The 10752-nt window shown below is 62.5% G+C and overlaps 1 protein-coding gene across 4 annotated transcripts; it reads left to right on the top strand.

The window, feature by feature from the left end:
• The first annotated feature begins 2933 nt into the window (after window positions 1–2933).
• On the top strand, window positions 2934–7377 carry LOC105853558. 4 transcript variants are annotated; one of them, XM_012724332.1, is made up of 7 exons: window positions 2934–4280; window positions 4945–5063; window positions 5320–5411; window positions 5618–5726; window positions 5953–6000; window positions 6517–6611; window positions 7343–7377. In XM_012724332.1, the coding sequence occupies exons 1-6, from the start codon at window positions 4206–4208 to the stop codon at window positions 6545–6547; spliced, it is 474 nt and encodes a 157-aa protein (XP_012579786.1). In that variant the 5' UTR covers window positions 2934–4205; the 3' UTR covers window positions 6548–6611; window positions 7343–7377. The 4 variants fall into 4 exon arrangements, with proteins under 4 accessions (XP_012579786.1, XP_012579784.1, XP_012579785.1 ...); XM_012724333.1 differs by having other exon boundaries at window positions 3976–4280; window positions 5814–6000; XM_012724330.1 differs by lacking the exon at window positions 5320–5411 and having other exon boundaries at window positions 5814–6000.
• The last annotated feature ends 3375 nt before the right edge of the window (window positions 7378–10752 follow it).

Here is a 10752-nt window from a genome sequence, read left to right as displayed (position 1 = left end):
TGCTAACGCTGCTGTCGGTGGACGACCTGGACGCGTTCGGCCTGCAGATGGAGAGCGTTCGCTGCCGCTCTGCGCCCGCCCCCTCCCAGGGTGACGGCCGGGCGGGCTTTGCTCTGGGGATGGAGCGTCTGCGCGGCCCCTGGCGCATGCCGCCTGGAGGCCGCTCTCCGTGGGGTGGCGTACGCCCCGCGGGCTTCTCGGACTCCAGCCCCGGTGCCGCCCCGCTGGTGGCTGCCCCTGCAGCGTGAGCCCCTGCCGGGCCGGCGGGCCGCTCAGCGGGCGACCACGCCTCTGTCCCCGCTCCCCGTCCGCGTGGGTGCAGGGGCTCCTGGCGCGGCCTGCTGGTGGTTGCGGCCGCGTCTGGGCCGTCACGTGCTGCCTGTCGCGTGGCTGTGCGCACCGCGCTCTGGGTTCGCTTGTCGCCTGCCTCGAGGAACCCGGGACTGGCCTGTCTCGGGAGTCTTCCCGGCTTGGTGCTCACCGAGGGTCTGGACGCCGGGTGACAGTCGATGGCGACGCTGCTTCCTTCACAGGACGCGAGCACCCGGCAGAGCCTTGGACCTGGTGTGTCCTCGGGAGGAACTTCCAGAGGCCAGGCCTGGCCAGAAGAGGCCTGGCACGCGTGAGAGCACAGCCGTCCCAGGTGGGTCACCTGTGTCCCCGTGGTCACTCCTGGCAAGCGCGCGCCGTCAGCCTTTCCCGGGGCTCGTGCGCTCACGGTGTGCGCCTGCGTGCAGGTGTGGGTTGGCCCCGTCCTAGGGTGCGGCCCGGGGAGGAGGCGCCGGGGAGAGCCGGGCCCGTGGTGTTTCTGCAGTGAGATAAGTGTGTTTGCACGTTCTGTGCCCACTCACCTGCTCCCCTCAGTGCCCACCACCTTGCAGTGGGGGCGGGATGCAGGGCCTCTGTCTGGTGACCCGGGCCATCAGGGGAGGCCCGGCCAGTGAGCCCGCCTGGGCTGGGCCACCCCCCACTGAGCTCCCCGCCCAGACCCTTGGAGGCGGCCCTGGAGGCTATGGCCCCTGCGGCCCCCCCCCTCCTGAAGCTCCCTCTGGGGGTCTGTTTCCAAGTCGCACCCGTGGGGGTGCAGGCCCTGCCCCAGGCGTGTGCGTGAGTGGCCGCCGATGCTGCCCGCCACCGACTCAATCCCCCTCACTGCAGGGGCGAGTCCGTGAGGCCGCCTCCGAGCCGGCGGTCTGGTCAGTGTCCGTCCTGAGAAGACGGGTCGGGCCTCCTTCCCTCCTCCCCTCCCGCCAGGACCCCGGCTCTGCTCTCCACTCTGCCTGGGGGCGCAGGCTGGAGCGCCGGCTTCAGGCCCCCACCCAACCTTGAAAGCTGACCGGGGCCCGCCGAGCACCAGGGGCCCGCGCAGGTGGGTCCTGCCGGGGCGCAGTGCCCGCGGTGCCCGTGGGGCTCGCTGTGCTGGCTCCTGGCCTCCCAGCCCAGACCTCTGGCCCCAGAGGGGCGCAGGCACTGCTGCTGGCGTCCTTGTGGATGGCAGCGCGAGGGACTACACGCTTGGCGGCCGGACCTGGCCCAGGCCCCAGGGCGTGGTGAGGGCCCCCTTTGGGGAGGGGTCGTGCCAGCGCCACACTGAGTGGGGGTGGGCAGGCGCGTGAGTGCTGGCGGGTCCCGGCCCAGAGCTCCTCAGCGCAGCTGAGTCGAGGCCCCTCCCTCGGGCCGGGACAGCCAGGCCTGGGACGCCGTGCTCACGTGGTCTTCAGCTCTCGGCCCATCCGCGGGGACCCCCAGGAACACAGCTCTCTTCCTGCGAGAAAGCAGTTCCGTGGACGCCAGTCCAGGTCGGGAGGGCCGAGGTGGCCCCAGGCCTCACGTCCTGCTGCCCGAGGCGGCACACCCAAGCAGGGACCAGCCAGGGCGGTCACTCGCAGCATTCTTCCTGGAGATCATTCACCTGCTGGTGGGCTGTCACAGAGCCTGGGCCCGTGGGGTAAAGCCACGTGGTTCCCACAGGGCAGCAGCGTGGCCGTGGCCACAGACTCTGGTCCTGCTGGGTGCTGGGCGGCGCTGGGGCTGCCCCGTGCTGTGGCCAGCCCCTCCCAGGACAAGGCCCCCTGGATGTGTGCCCTGTGGTGCCTGATGGGGGTGGGGCCGTCCTTGCTGGGGACCGACGGTCCAGCAGAGGACACACTGTGACCCTTGTCTGCCGACTCCCTACACCCCCGGACCCAGTGCCCGGACCCAGTGCTTCCTGGGACAGACTGGGGAGGGGCATGCGCCCCCCGGCCCTGTGGATGAGCCTCCTTGTCGAGTGTCTGGCTTGGCTCTCTCTGTCTTGAGCCACGGGGGAGGCTGGTGCTTTAAGTATTAGTTTTGCTGGGTGCTCCCTGGGAAGGGCTGGAGGTCTGGGGCAGGGTGCATGGTCAGCCAGAGAGCTGGGACTTGCGGACAGTGGGCAATGTTCCACCCTCCTAGCCCCGCCCACATGTCCTTAAGGGCCGGCTGAGGTGAGGCTGGAGGCGGGGGCAACGCCTCGTGGTAACAGCGTCGGTACTGAGGAGTGTTACCCCTGCCGGGTTCGCTGTGTCTGTAATGAGTCATGCAGGCACATCCAGTTTTTCAGTATCAAATACTGCTTTGGAGGGCTTCCTGGCCAGCACCCCGGGAGGAGGGCCTGGCTTAGCCCCGGCCGCACAGGTGTGCACACGGGGTGTCCCAGCACCCACCCTTCTTCCCCGTGTTGCTGGCCGCCCCAGGACAGGTCCGCTCTGGGTAGAAGGCGCACCCAGGGGCCCTGAGCTTCTGGAAAGGGTGTTGGGCATCTCAGACGATGACCACTGAGACTCCCAGTTGCCCCACCTGTCGCAGGTGATGCACCCTTTCCTGAGGACACCCTGGCAAACCCGCCAGCGTGGGGGTGAGGTGGGGCCGACTCCCAGCCCCTGCCTCATGGCATCTGCTTTTCCAGGGTCAGGCCTTTCCGGAGGGCTTCCTGGGGGCATCTGCCTTTCCAGGGTCAGGCCTTTCCGGAGGGCTTCCTGGGGGTAGTGCCGCTCATGGGCGAGGGGTGCGGCCTCTTCTGGTGAACCTGGCCCGCCGGAGGCGGGTGGCCTCGCTGCTGCGCCCAGGCACTTTCTCAGTCGGGCTTTGGGTGACCAGACGCGCTTGTCTTTGGCGGAACCACTGAACTCGTCGGTCAGCCAGGAGTGGGTGAATCACTCCAGTGAGTGAGCGTCGGCTGTGTTCCGGATGATTCGAGACCTCGACTGTTTCCTCTGCGCCGGGGTTGGAGTAGCAGATAAGACCCCGCTCAGGTGGGCTTCCGGCTGGCGGGGGACATGGGCGGTGATCTGCAGACAGAGAAGCGTCGCTTTACGCGCCGTGCCGTCTTGCGGAGGCTAGGAGAGCAGAGTGCGATGCCAGAAGGGGCATTTCTGCCAGAGACGGGGGCCCGGAAGGGAAGCAGGGACCGAGTGTGGTAGACCAGATGGCGCTCGGGCGAGGCGGGTCTTGGAGGAGGCTGTGGCGGCTGAGAGCGGAGGAGGTCAGGGGCCCCGCAGGGCCTGCATGGCCGCGGAGCTGGATGGAAGAGGCAGCTGCAGGTGCTTGGCACATTTGGGTTTCACTGGGACCCCTCAGCCCTGCTCTGTGTGGTCAGTTTTGCAACCGTGGCGCTGGGGGTGGCGATGGCGAGCCCTCCATGTGTCCTCCTTGGGGACCTGGGCTGACAGAGCATGGGAGGGCTCGGGGTGGAGCTGCAGATCTGTGGCGAGCCCGGCCAGGGCTAGAAGCGAGAAGAGGGGACCGGCTAAGGGGTGGGCTAGATTCAGAGTTCTGGGACAACTCTGTGGGCAGCCAGGGAGCTTTGGGAAAAGACGCCCTGACCGGCTTTGCCAAGATCCATGCCGAGGTAATGAGCTCAGGTTGGACCAGGGAGGTACAGGGTAGCGGCGGCAGGAGACGAGGGAGCTGGGGACCCGTTCAGGGTGCTGGCGAGTTGACGTGGGGTCACTGCCGTGAAGTTGCACGGGACGTGCTGGGGCAGGAAGATCCCGTCGGGGCCCGGACGCCACTACCTTGGTTGTGGGCAGCCAGGGCCAGTGACCGCTCTGGATCGAGCTGGCGCGTTGAGAGTGGCCTGGAAATGGAGCTGCCGAGCAAGGCGGGCCTGCGCCTGCGCCAGCCTCTGCCCTGGGAGACGCGAGGACGGGGAGCCTCCCAGGTGGAAGGGCGGCGCCTGGGGAAGAATGAGGCCCGAGGCTCGGCTGGTGGCGGCTGCGGTGGGGCTGGCAGAGTGGTGCGGCCATGGGACAGGGCCGCTGGTGAGGGTGATGGGGATTGGGATCTTGGAGGGCTGATTCAGGATGGGACCCGGTCCTGCTGGCCCCGTTGACTAGGGAAGGTTTGAGGAGTGGCCCCTCCTAGGTCCCCTAATTCTCACTCCTGACCCTGGTTGGGCTTCTTGGCATTGTCCCTGGGTGGCTCATTGGGGTGGCAATGTGGAGGGGAGCAGAGTCGGGGCTCCTGGGAGGCAGAGCTTGGGCGTCCCGCAGCTCCTGCCAGGGGCATCCGGGGCGGAAGCGCACTCTGGGGTGGCCGTGGGGCTCTCCTCAGTTTGATGACCCTGGACCTCCTGAAGGAGGTTGGCTACAGGCCCCGGGCCCCATGCCCTGTGTCGGGCTCACGGCGTGACGCCGAGGAGCAGACGCTGGGCCGACGGGCGCCGGATCCCTGCCGGGCCTGGGTCTGCACCACACCAGGGTGGCGGGTGGCCCCGCAGGCCAGCGTGTGCTCCAGCACCATCCACCATCTCTCTGATGCGGTGTCCGATCTGCCCGCAGGATGGTGGTCGCGGCGCCTCCCGGAGAAATGGAAGGGGACCCCTGTCTGTCTTGTCTCTGCCTTTCTGTGGTACTTGAGGAGAAGTTGTTCGTGGTGGATTCGCTTTACTCATGACGAATCATTCACGGACAACACTTTTTTCAGTACCAACTGCTGCCTCCGAGGACGTCCGGACACTGTGGCTGCCTTGGGAACGTCGTGCCGGCCCTGAGGAGACCCGGGGAGGAAGGGCTTGTCGGCCAGGACGCCGTGCGCACCCCGCTGTAAGTTGCTGACACGCTAGCCTAGCCAGCCCCCTGCAGGAGGCCTCCCCCAGACCCGCCCCCGGGGGGGTGGCTGGTTCCATCACCAGTGTCACTCACGAGACATGAAGGGGCCCTGGGCCCACAAACAACTTCCGGAAGAACCACTGGTGCCCTTACTGTCCGGGACGTGTGACCGGTTGACCAGAGGGTGAGCACTGTGGTCAGCCCGTGGGCCACCTAGCACCCACCCTCAGCACCCACCCTGCCCACCCAGGGAGACTTCGAGGAGGTCCCGCCAACTTTGGGCCAGCAGCAGCAGACTTCTGCAGCGCCCGCTCGGGGGACCTGACAACCGTGATGAGGGAGGTGTGTCTCCTGGCCGTGTGGTGGGCCACCCTGGGTGGCTCCTTCCGCACTACCTCTTTGGAATGCTCCTGGCACCTGCCACTGCCTTCTGAGGGGGAGCCAGAGTGGCCCACCTCTCCCCAGGGCGTGGGATGGTTTGCCGAGCTTGCCCTTCATTTGCTAGGGGTCAGCTGGCCCCCTAACCCCCAGCATCCTTGTCTCCACAGGAGACCCCGCTTTGGGAAGCGGCCCTGGTTCTGCCCCCTGCACCTGTCAGCAGCCGCAAGGCTTCCAGGGACGGAGGACTGGCTGCACCCATGCCATCCCACGCCGAGGGTAAGTGCGTCTCGGGTGAGCATGTGGTCTCTCTGGGAGCATGTCACTCGGCCCACTACCCAACGTTATCCCACCCATTTCTTCCAGGGCTCCGGCGAGGGGCTGCCGCCTCTGCAGGGGAGGCACGGACTGCCCGCCTGAGTTCGCTTATGGTGCTTGGAGAGAGGCTGGCCGTGATGAATTCGATTCATCAAAGCGAGTCATACACGGCTCTCCTCTCTTTTAGTGTCAAATTCTGCCTCGGAGGGTTTCCTGGGCCTGGGCTGTTTCTGAGGTAGGTGCCCGGATGGCTGAGCCCACAGCAAGCGCTTTCTTGGAGAAGCATGTCACTGGCCCTCACCTAGCATCCACCTGGCCCTGAGTCCACTTTCCGGCCACTGGCCATTTGGGGATGAGCTAGAGAGGCTGTGAGGGGCCCTGCTTTTGAAACGACTAACACTGAAATCCAGACTTGGAGGTCGGCCAGACTAGCCAGCTGCCGGAGCCCAGGGGAGAGCAGGAAGCGGGCGCTGGCCGCTGGCTCCTGGCCCGCGGCTGCCGCACCTGTCCAGGAGCTTCTCCGTAGTGGCCCCCTGTGCGTCTGCTCTCCGCACGGTTCTGCCCGGGCGCCATGCTTCACGACTACCTCGCAGCTACTTCTTCGCACTACCGCCCTGCATGGCCAGCCTGGCACGGGCGTCCCTGTGCTCCCTAACCTGGGTTGGAGAACCAGGGGGTGGCAGGGCACATGCACTCGGTGTGGGCCTTGGCCAGCTGGCCCAGTCCTCCTCAGTGTCCCGTCCACCCTCAGAGGCCACCCCCAGGCTGCCCAGACTGCGTAGCCGCGTGGACGCAGGAAGCTGAGAGCGGCGCCGCCTCGCGGTACGCGGAGGGAGGTTGTCCGTGGTGAGTTCGCATTATTCAGTGATGCCCAATACACGGTCGATCTCTTTTCGGTATCACATCTCGCCAGGCATCTTCCTGCAGCTGATGGTATTTGGGGGGTCCCAGCCCGCATACACCAGGGTGCAGGTGGCCTTTCACTGAAGGGCAGGTGCCCGACCCCTGGCCTCGCGCAGCCTGTTTGTGACAGGCAGTGGCAGTGGTCTGGACTCAGGACCCTGCCTGACTGGAGAAAGGGAACGATACGGAGCTCTGCTTTTTTGTTTTGTAAGAAGAACACAGCTCGTAAATTGTAAATTGTAGAGGGAGGACTTCTTAGGCTCATCGGCCCGGTCGGGAAAGAGGACCAGCACCCTGTGGGTTAGGGGGCTGGGGGCTCACCGCATCTGTGGACAGGGAACCCACACTCTGCACTGAGTGTGTGAGCCAGGGGCAGTTCTTCTTCAGTGTCCTGTTGGGAGAAAAGTCCCAGCTTTCTGTGTTTCCAGAAATAATCATCAAGGGCTATAGAAATGTCCAATTCCTGTCTGATCATCCAGGCCGAGAGGAAAGTCTCTAGACAAAGAGAAACATGTTGTTAGTGATGAGATCACAGCGCGCCTAACTTTTTATTAACAATATATATTATTTAATATTAAACATTTATCGTTAAATATTATTATAACTTATTAGCAATATTTTACAAATTTGAGCTCAAGCTGCGCCTAATATTTTATTAAAAATGTTGACTATAGGCCCTCCCTGGTGGCGCAGCAGGTTAAAGCACAGCACAAAGAAGCTTAAGCCACTTCCGCATAAGTTCGATCCCCGCTTGCCCCGGAGGAGATCCACATGCCAAGGCAGACCTCTCCTGACCTGCCCGCTGCTCCCCTCAGCAGTGTACTTCCTCGATCTGCCTGTTCTGTACCCCGCTCTGTCTCTGGTGAATCCTCTCACCCTCCGAATCTCTGGTCTGTACCCCAGTTCTGTACGAATACATAAATAAATCTTTAAAAAAAAAATGTTGACTATAACTTTGAGCTTATCTAAAGATTGGAAGAACAGTAGGTATTTCTTGCCCTACCAAGAGAGATTAATTTCTAAAAGATCACTATTAAATTAAGAACACCACTTAATGGTTGGGATCTTTATATTTTTTAAATTGTTCCTATTTAAAATCTAATTCTGAAATGTAAAGGAAATCAACACGCTCACACTTCACCCCACCGCCTACTTTTAGGTCTGATAACATCGTTTCAGATTTTCATTAGAAATATTTATATTTTGTTCTAAAACCACAGTTCTTAACAGCGATTGAGTCATCGTCCTATACTTAAATGATTCACTTGTTGCTATCCTTTTTTCCCTTAAACTAGTCTCCTCTGTTCGTGAATCTGAATCTTGATGGACTGAATTGTGTCGTCATTTATTTCGAAACAGCTTGCAGACTTTCCCCAGTCCTCGCACGCTCGAGCACAGCTAGCTCTTGCTTCAACACACAAGGGGCAAGTCAGCTAGGTAGGGACCCCGCCTGCTCCCCCACACTGGAACTCTGCCCAGGGCCTCACTAGCCTGCCTGCGAGACCACTGCGTGTCACTCTCCCGTTGGACTTTGTTCCTCACCGGGTCTTCGCACACTTTGCTGGGGAGACTCTGGGGCGTTCGATCCCGCGTCGCCGGGAGTGTGTGACCATTGTTCTTCGTTCGGCTAGAACCCTGCGGTTTCTGATTCCTTTCAACTTCTTTCCTTACTCCCTTTAAAAATGCGTGTGTAGGCCCTCCCTGGTAGCACAGCGGGCTGACGCACAGCACTGTGAAGCCGGCCGCAGCCCCGCAGCGTGAGTCTGACACCCGGCAGGGCGTGACCCACAGGGCGGCAGCCCTCTCCCGGCCGCCCGCTGCCCCCTCGGCAGTGTGCTTCATCCACGGCCTGTCCTGCTCCCCGCTCTGCCTCTGGTGAGGCCTCTCACCACCCTGCACCTCTGGCCTGTACCCCGGTTCTGTTTACATAAATAAATCAATCTTTAAAAAATAAAATAAAAACGCTTATTGTGTAATTTCTCCCAAATTTGAGGTTCGAGTCCTGCTCTTTGTGGAGCTTGTTGATCCGTGGTGACATTTTTCCTCCTGGATTTCGTAACTTTTCGTGGCGAAATAATCCTCCTGGGGCGTGAGGAGTTTCTGTTTCGTTACCTGCGTAAGAGCGTCCCTGTGTGGTTCCAGTGTTCCCGCTACTTTCACTTGCCTGCCCGACTGCCGGCTCCGGGGGCCCGTGTGGCAGCCGGCGGAAGCCCCCACGCGGCCCCGTTCTCCCCAAAGCCTCGGCAGAACAGCCCCGTTGTCCTTGCGCTGGGCCAGCGGAGCTTCCTGGTCCCCCCGCTCCCTGCTGCCGCAGCTGCTGCTCTGGGCCTCGTGGCCACCAGGCTCAGTGCTCTGGCCAGTGCGCTCGCCGGGTGCTCCGAGCTAAATTCCCTCTTCCCGGCCTGAGGGCGGGCTGGCTGCTTCCTCCGACCTCTGCATCCCTTTGAAGCTGTGGCTGTGCGCACCTCGCCTGGCGTGCCCTGTGTCGGAGCAGGGCTCCCGTGGCGCCTCTGGGCCTGGGCCCTCGCCGTCTCGGTCAGTCTCTGAATCGTTACGCCTTCTCGGTTGGTAAGGCCAGCTGTCCCCCCATGGACAGGGTGCCTTCCCCTGGGTGCTTTCCTGTTCTTTGTGCTGCTCTTTTCTGAGGCTAAGCGGTTATTTATTGTGTACGCCACTGTCTCCTGGAGAAGGAAAAATGAGATGTGGCCATCGCCTGGCATCATTTTCTGAAAGCCTGTTGTCATCTGCCCCGAGTCCTTCTCTACCCAAAGGGAGCCCTACCCCGATGCCCCTCCTCAGCGTCTCCTTCCGTCCTGACAGGCCGCCTCGTCAGGCCAGCTCCGGGGCCATGTGGCGTGCACACTGTTGGCCAGGTATGCAGATGCACTTCTAACAATGGGGGTTTATTTTTTGCTCATGTATCGGTGGGGCCATTAACCTTAAATATGAATTTTTTCCTTAGGGAGACTTCTGGGAGTTATATCCACCTCTGGTGCTGAGGCCACCTTCTGAGGTCAGTGCCACCCCACAGGTTAATAAGATTTGACTCGCCCCTTCCCTATCATCGTCCTTCCTCACGCTTTGCAAAGTCGGCAGCTTGGGAGTGAAGTCCAGCTTCGCAGGGCTTCCTGGACACAGGCCGGTGAGGAAGGGGTCACAGCCGCCAGCCTTGATACTAATGTGACGTGAGCCACAGCCCCACAGGGGCCCAAACTGGGACGCCGCACATTCGAGCTCTCCAAGCTCCGTCCCTCCTGGGAGTCATTCCTGGTTAACAGGACAGGTGTAGCGCAGGTGTGGGCACCTGGGCTACTTCGGGGTGAGGGCGGGGTGGCTGAGCCCAGGCCGGCGCCTTCACCCCTGACCCTCTGGCAGCCTGTCTGCGAGCGCTCAGCGTTCTCTCCTCCCGAGGAGGACGTCCCGGAGGGGGCGGCTTCGGAGAAGGGGCATCGGCACCTGGCCAGTGCTGCTTGGCGGTGCTTGACGATAGGTTATCCGTGTTGCCTTCGCTTCGTTTGTGACGAATCATACACGGTTCACCTATTTTTCAGCGCCACATCCCGCCCGGGGGCTTGCAGGTGGGAACTGGTCACCGACCCCCTGCAGGGTTAGCGAGAGACTTCACCGCGGCTGGCCGCAACGCATGCCCTCCCGATGCCATGTGCCTGTCCCCCTCCGTGTGCCACCCGTCCTTGGGAAGCTCTGAGAAGCTGGGGCAAGAAGTGAGGCTTTTCTTACCACGCGGCGGTACTTGAAGAGAGGTCTTCCATGATGCATTCGCTTTGTTGCTCGACGAATCATACATGGTTGACCTTTTTTTAAGTGTCAAATCTGGCCCTAAAGCACCCCAGGGCAATGCCAGCCTCGGGGGCGGGTGGGTGCCCACAGGCCCGACGGGCGGCCGCGTCAGTGCGTCTCCTCACGGATGTGTCCCTGTGCCGCTGTCCTCTGTGGCCAGCGCGTCCGGGTCTGTGCTGAGTCGCCCCTGCGCCTGCGGAGGCCGCCGCCCCGTGGTAGCGCCCCTGTTTCGTCAGCCCCGCCTGCCACCCCCGCGCCCCGAGTTGCACCGCGGTGCTGCGGCCCC

Source organism: Condylura cristata, unplaced genomic scaffold (genome assembly GCF_000260355.1).
Source record: "Condylura cristata isolate star-nosed mole 26May11 unplaced genomic scaffold, ConCri1.0 scaffold00013, whole genome shotgun sequence".
In the NCBI taxonomy this organism is placed as follows: Eukaryota; Metazoa; Chordata; class Mammalia; order Eulipotyphla; family Talpidae; genus Condylura; species Condylura cristata.
This window is presented reverse-complemented; position numbering and strand designations above follow the sequence as displayed.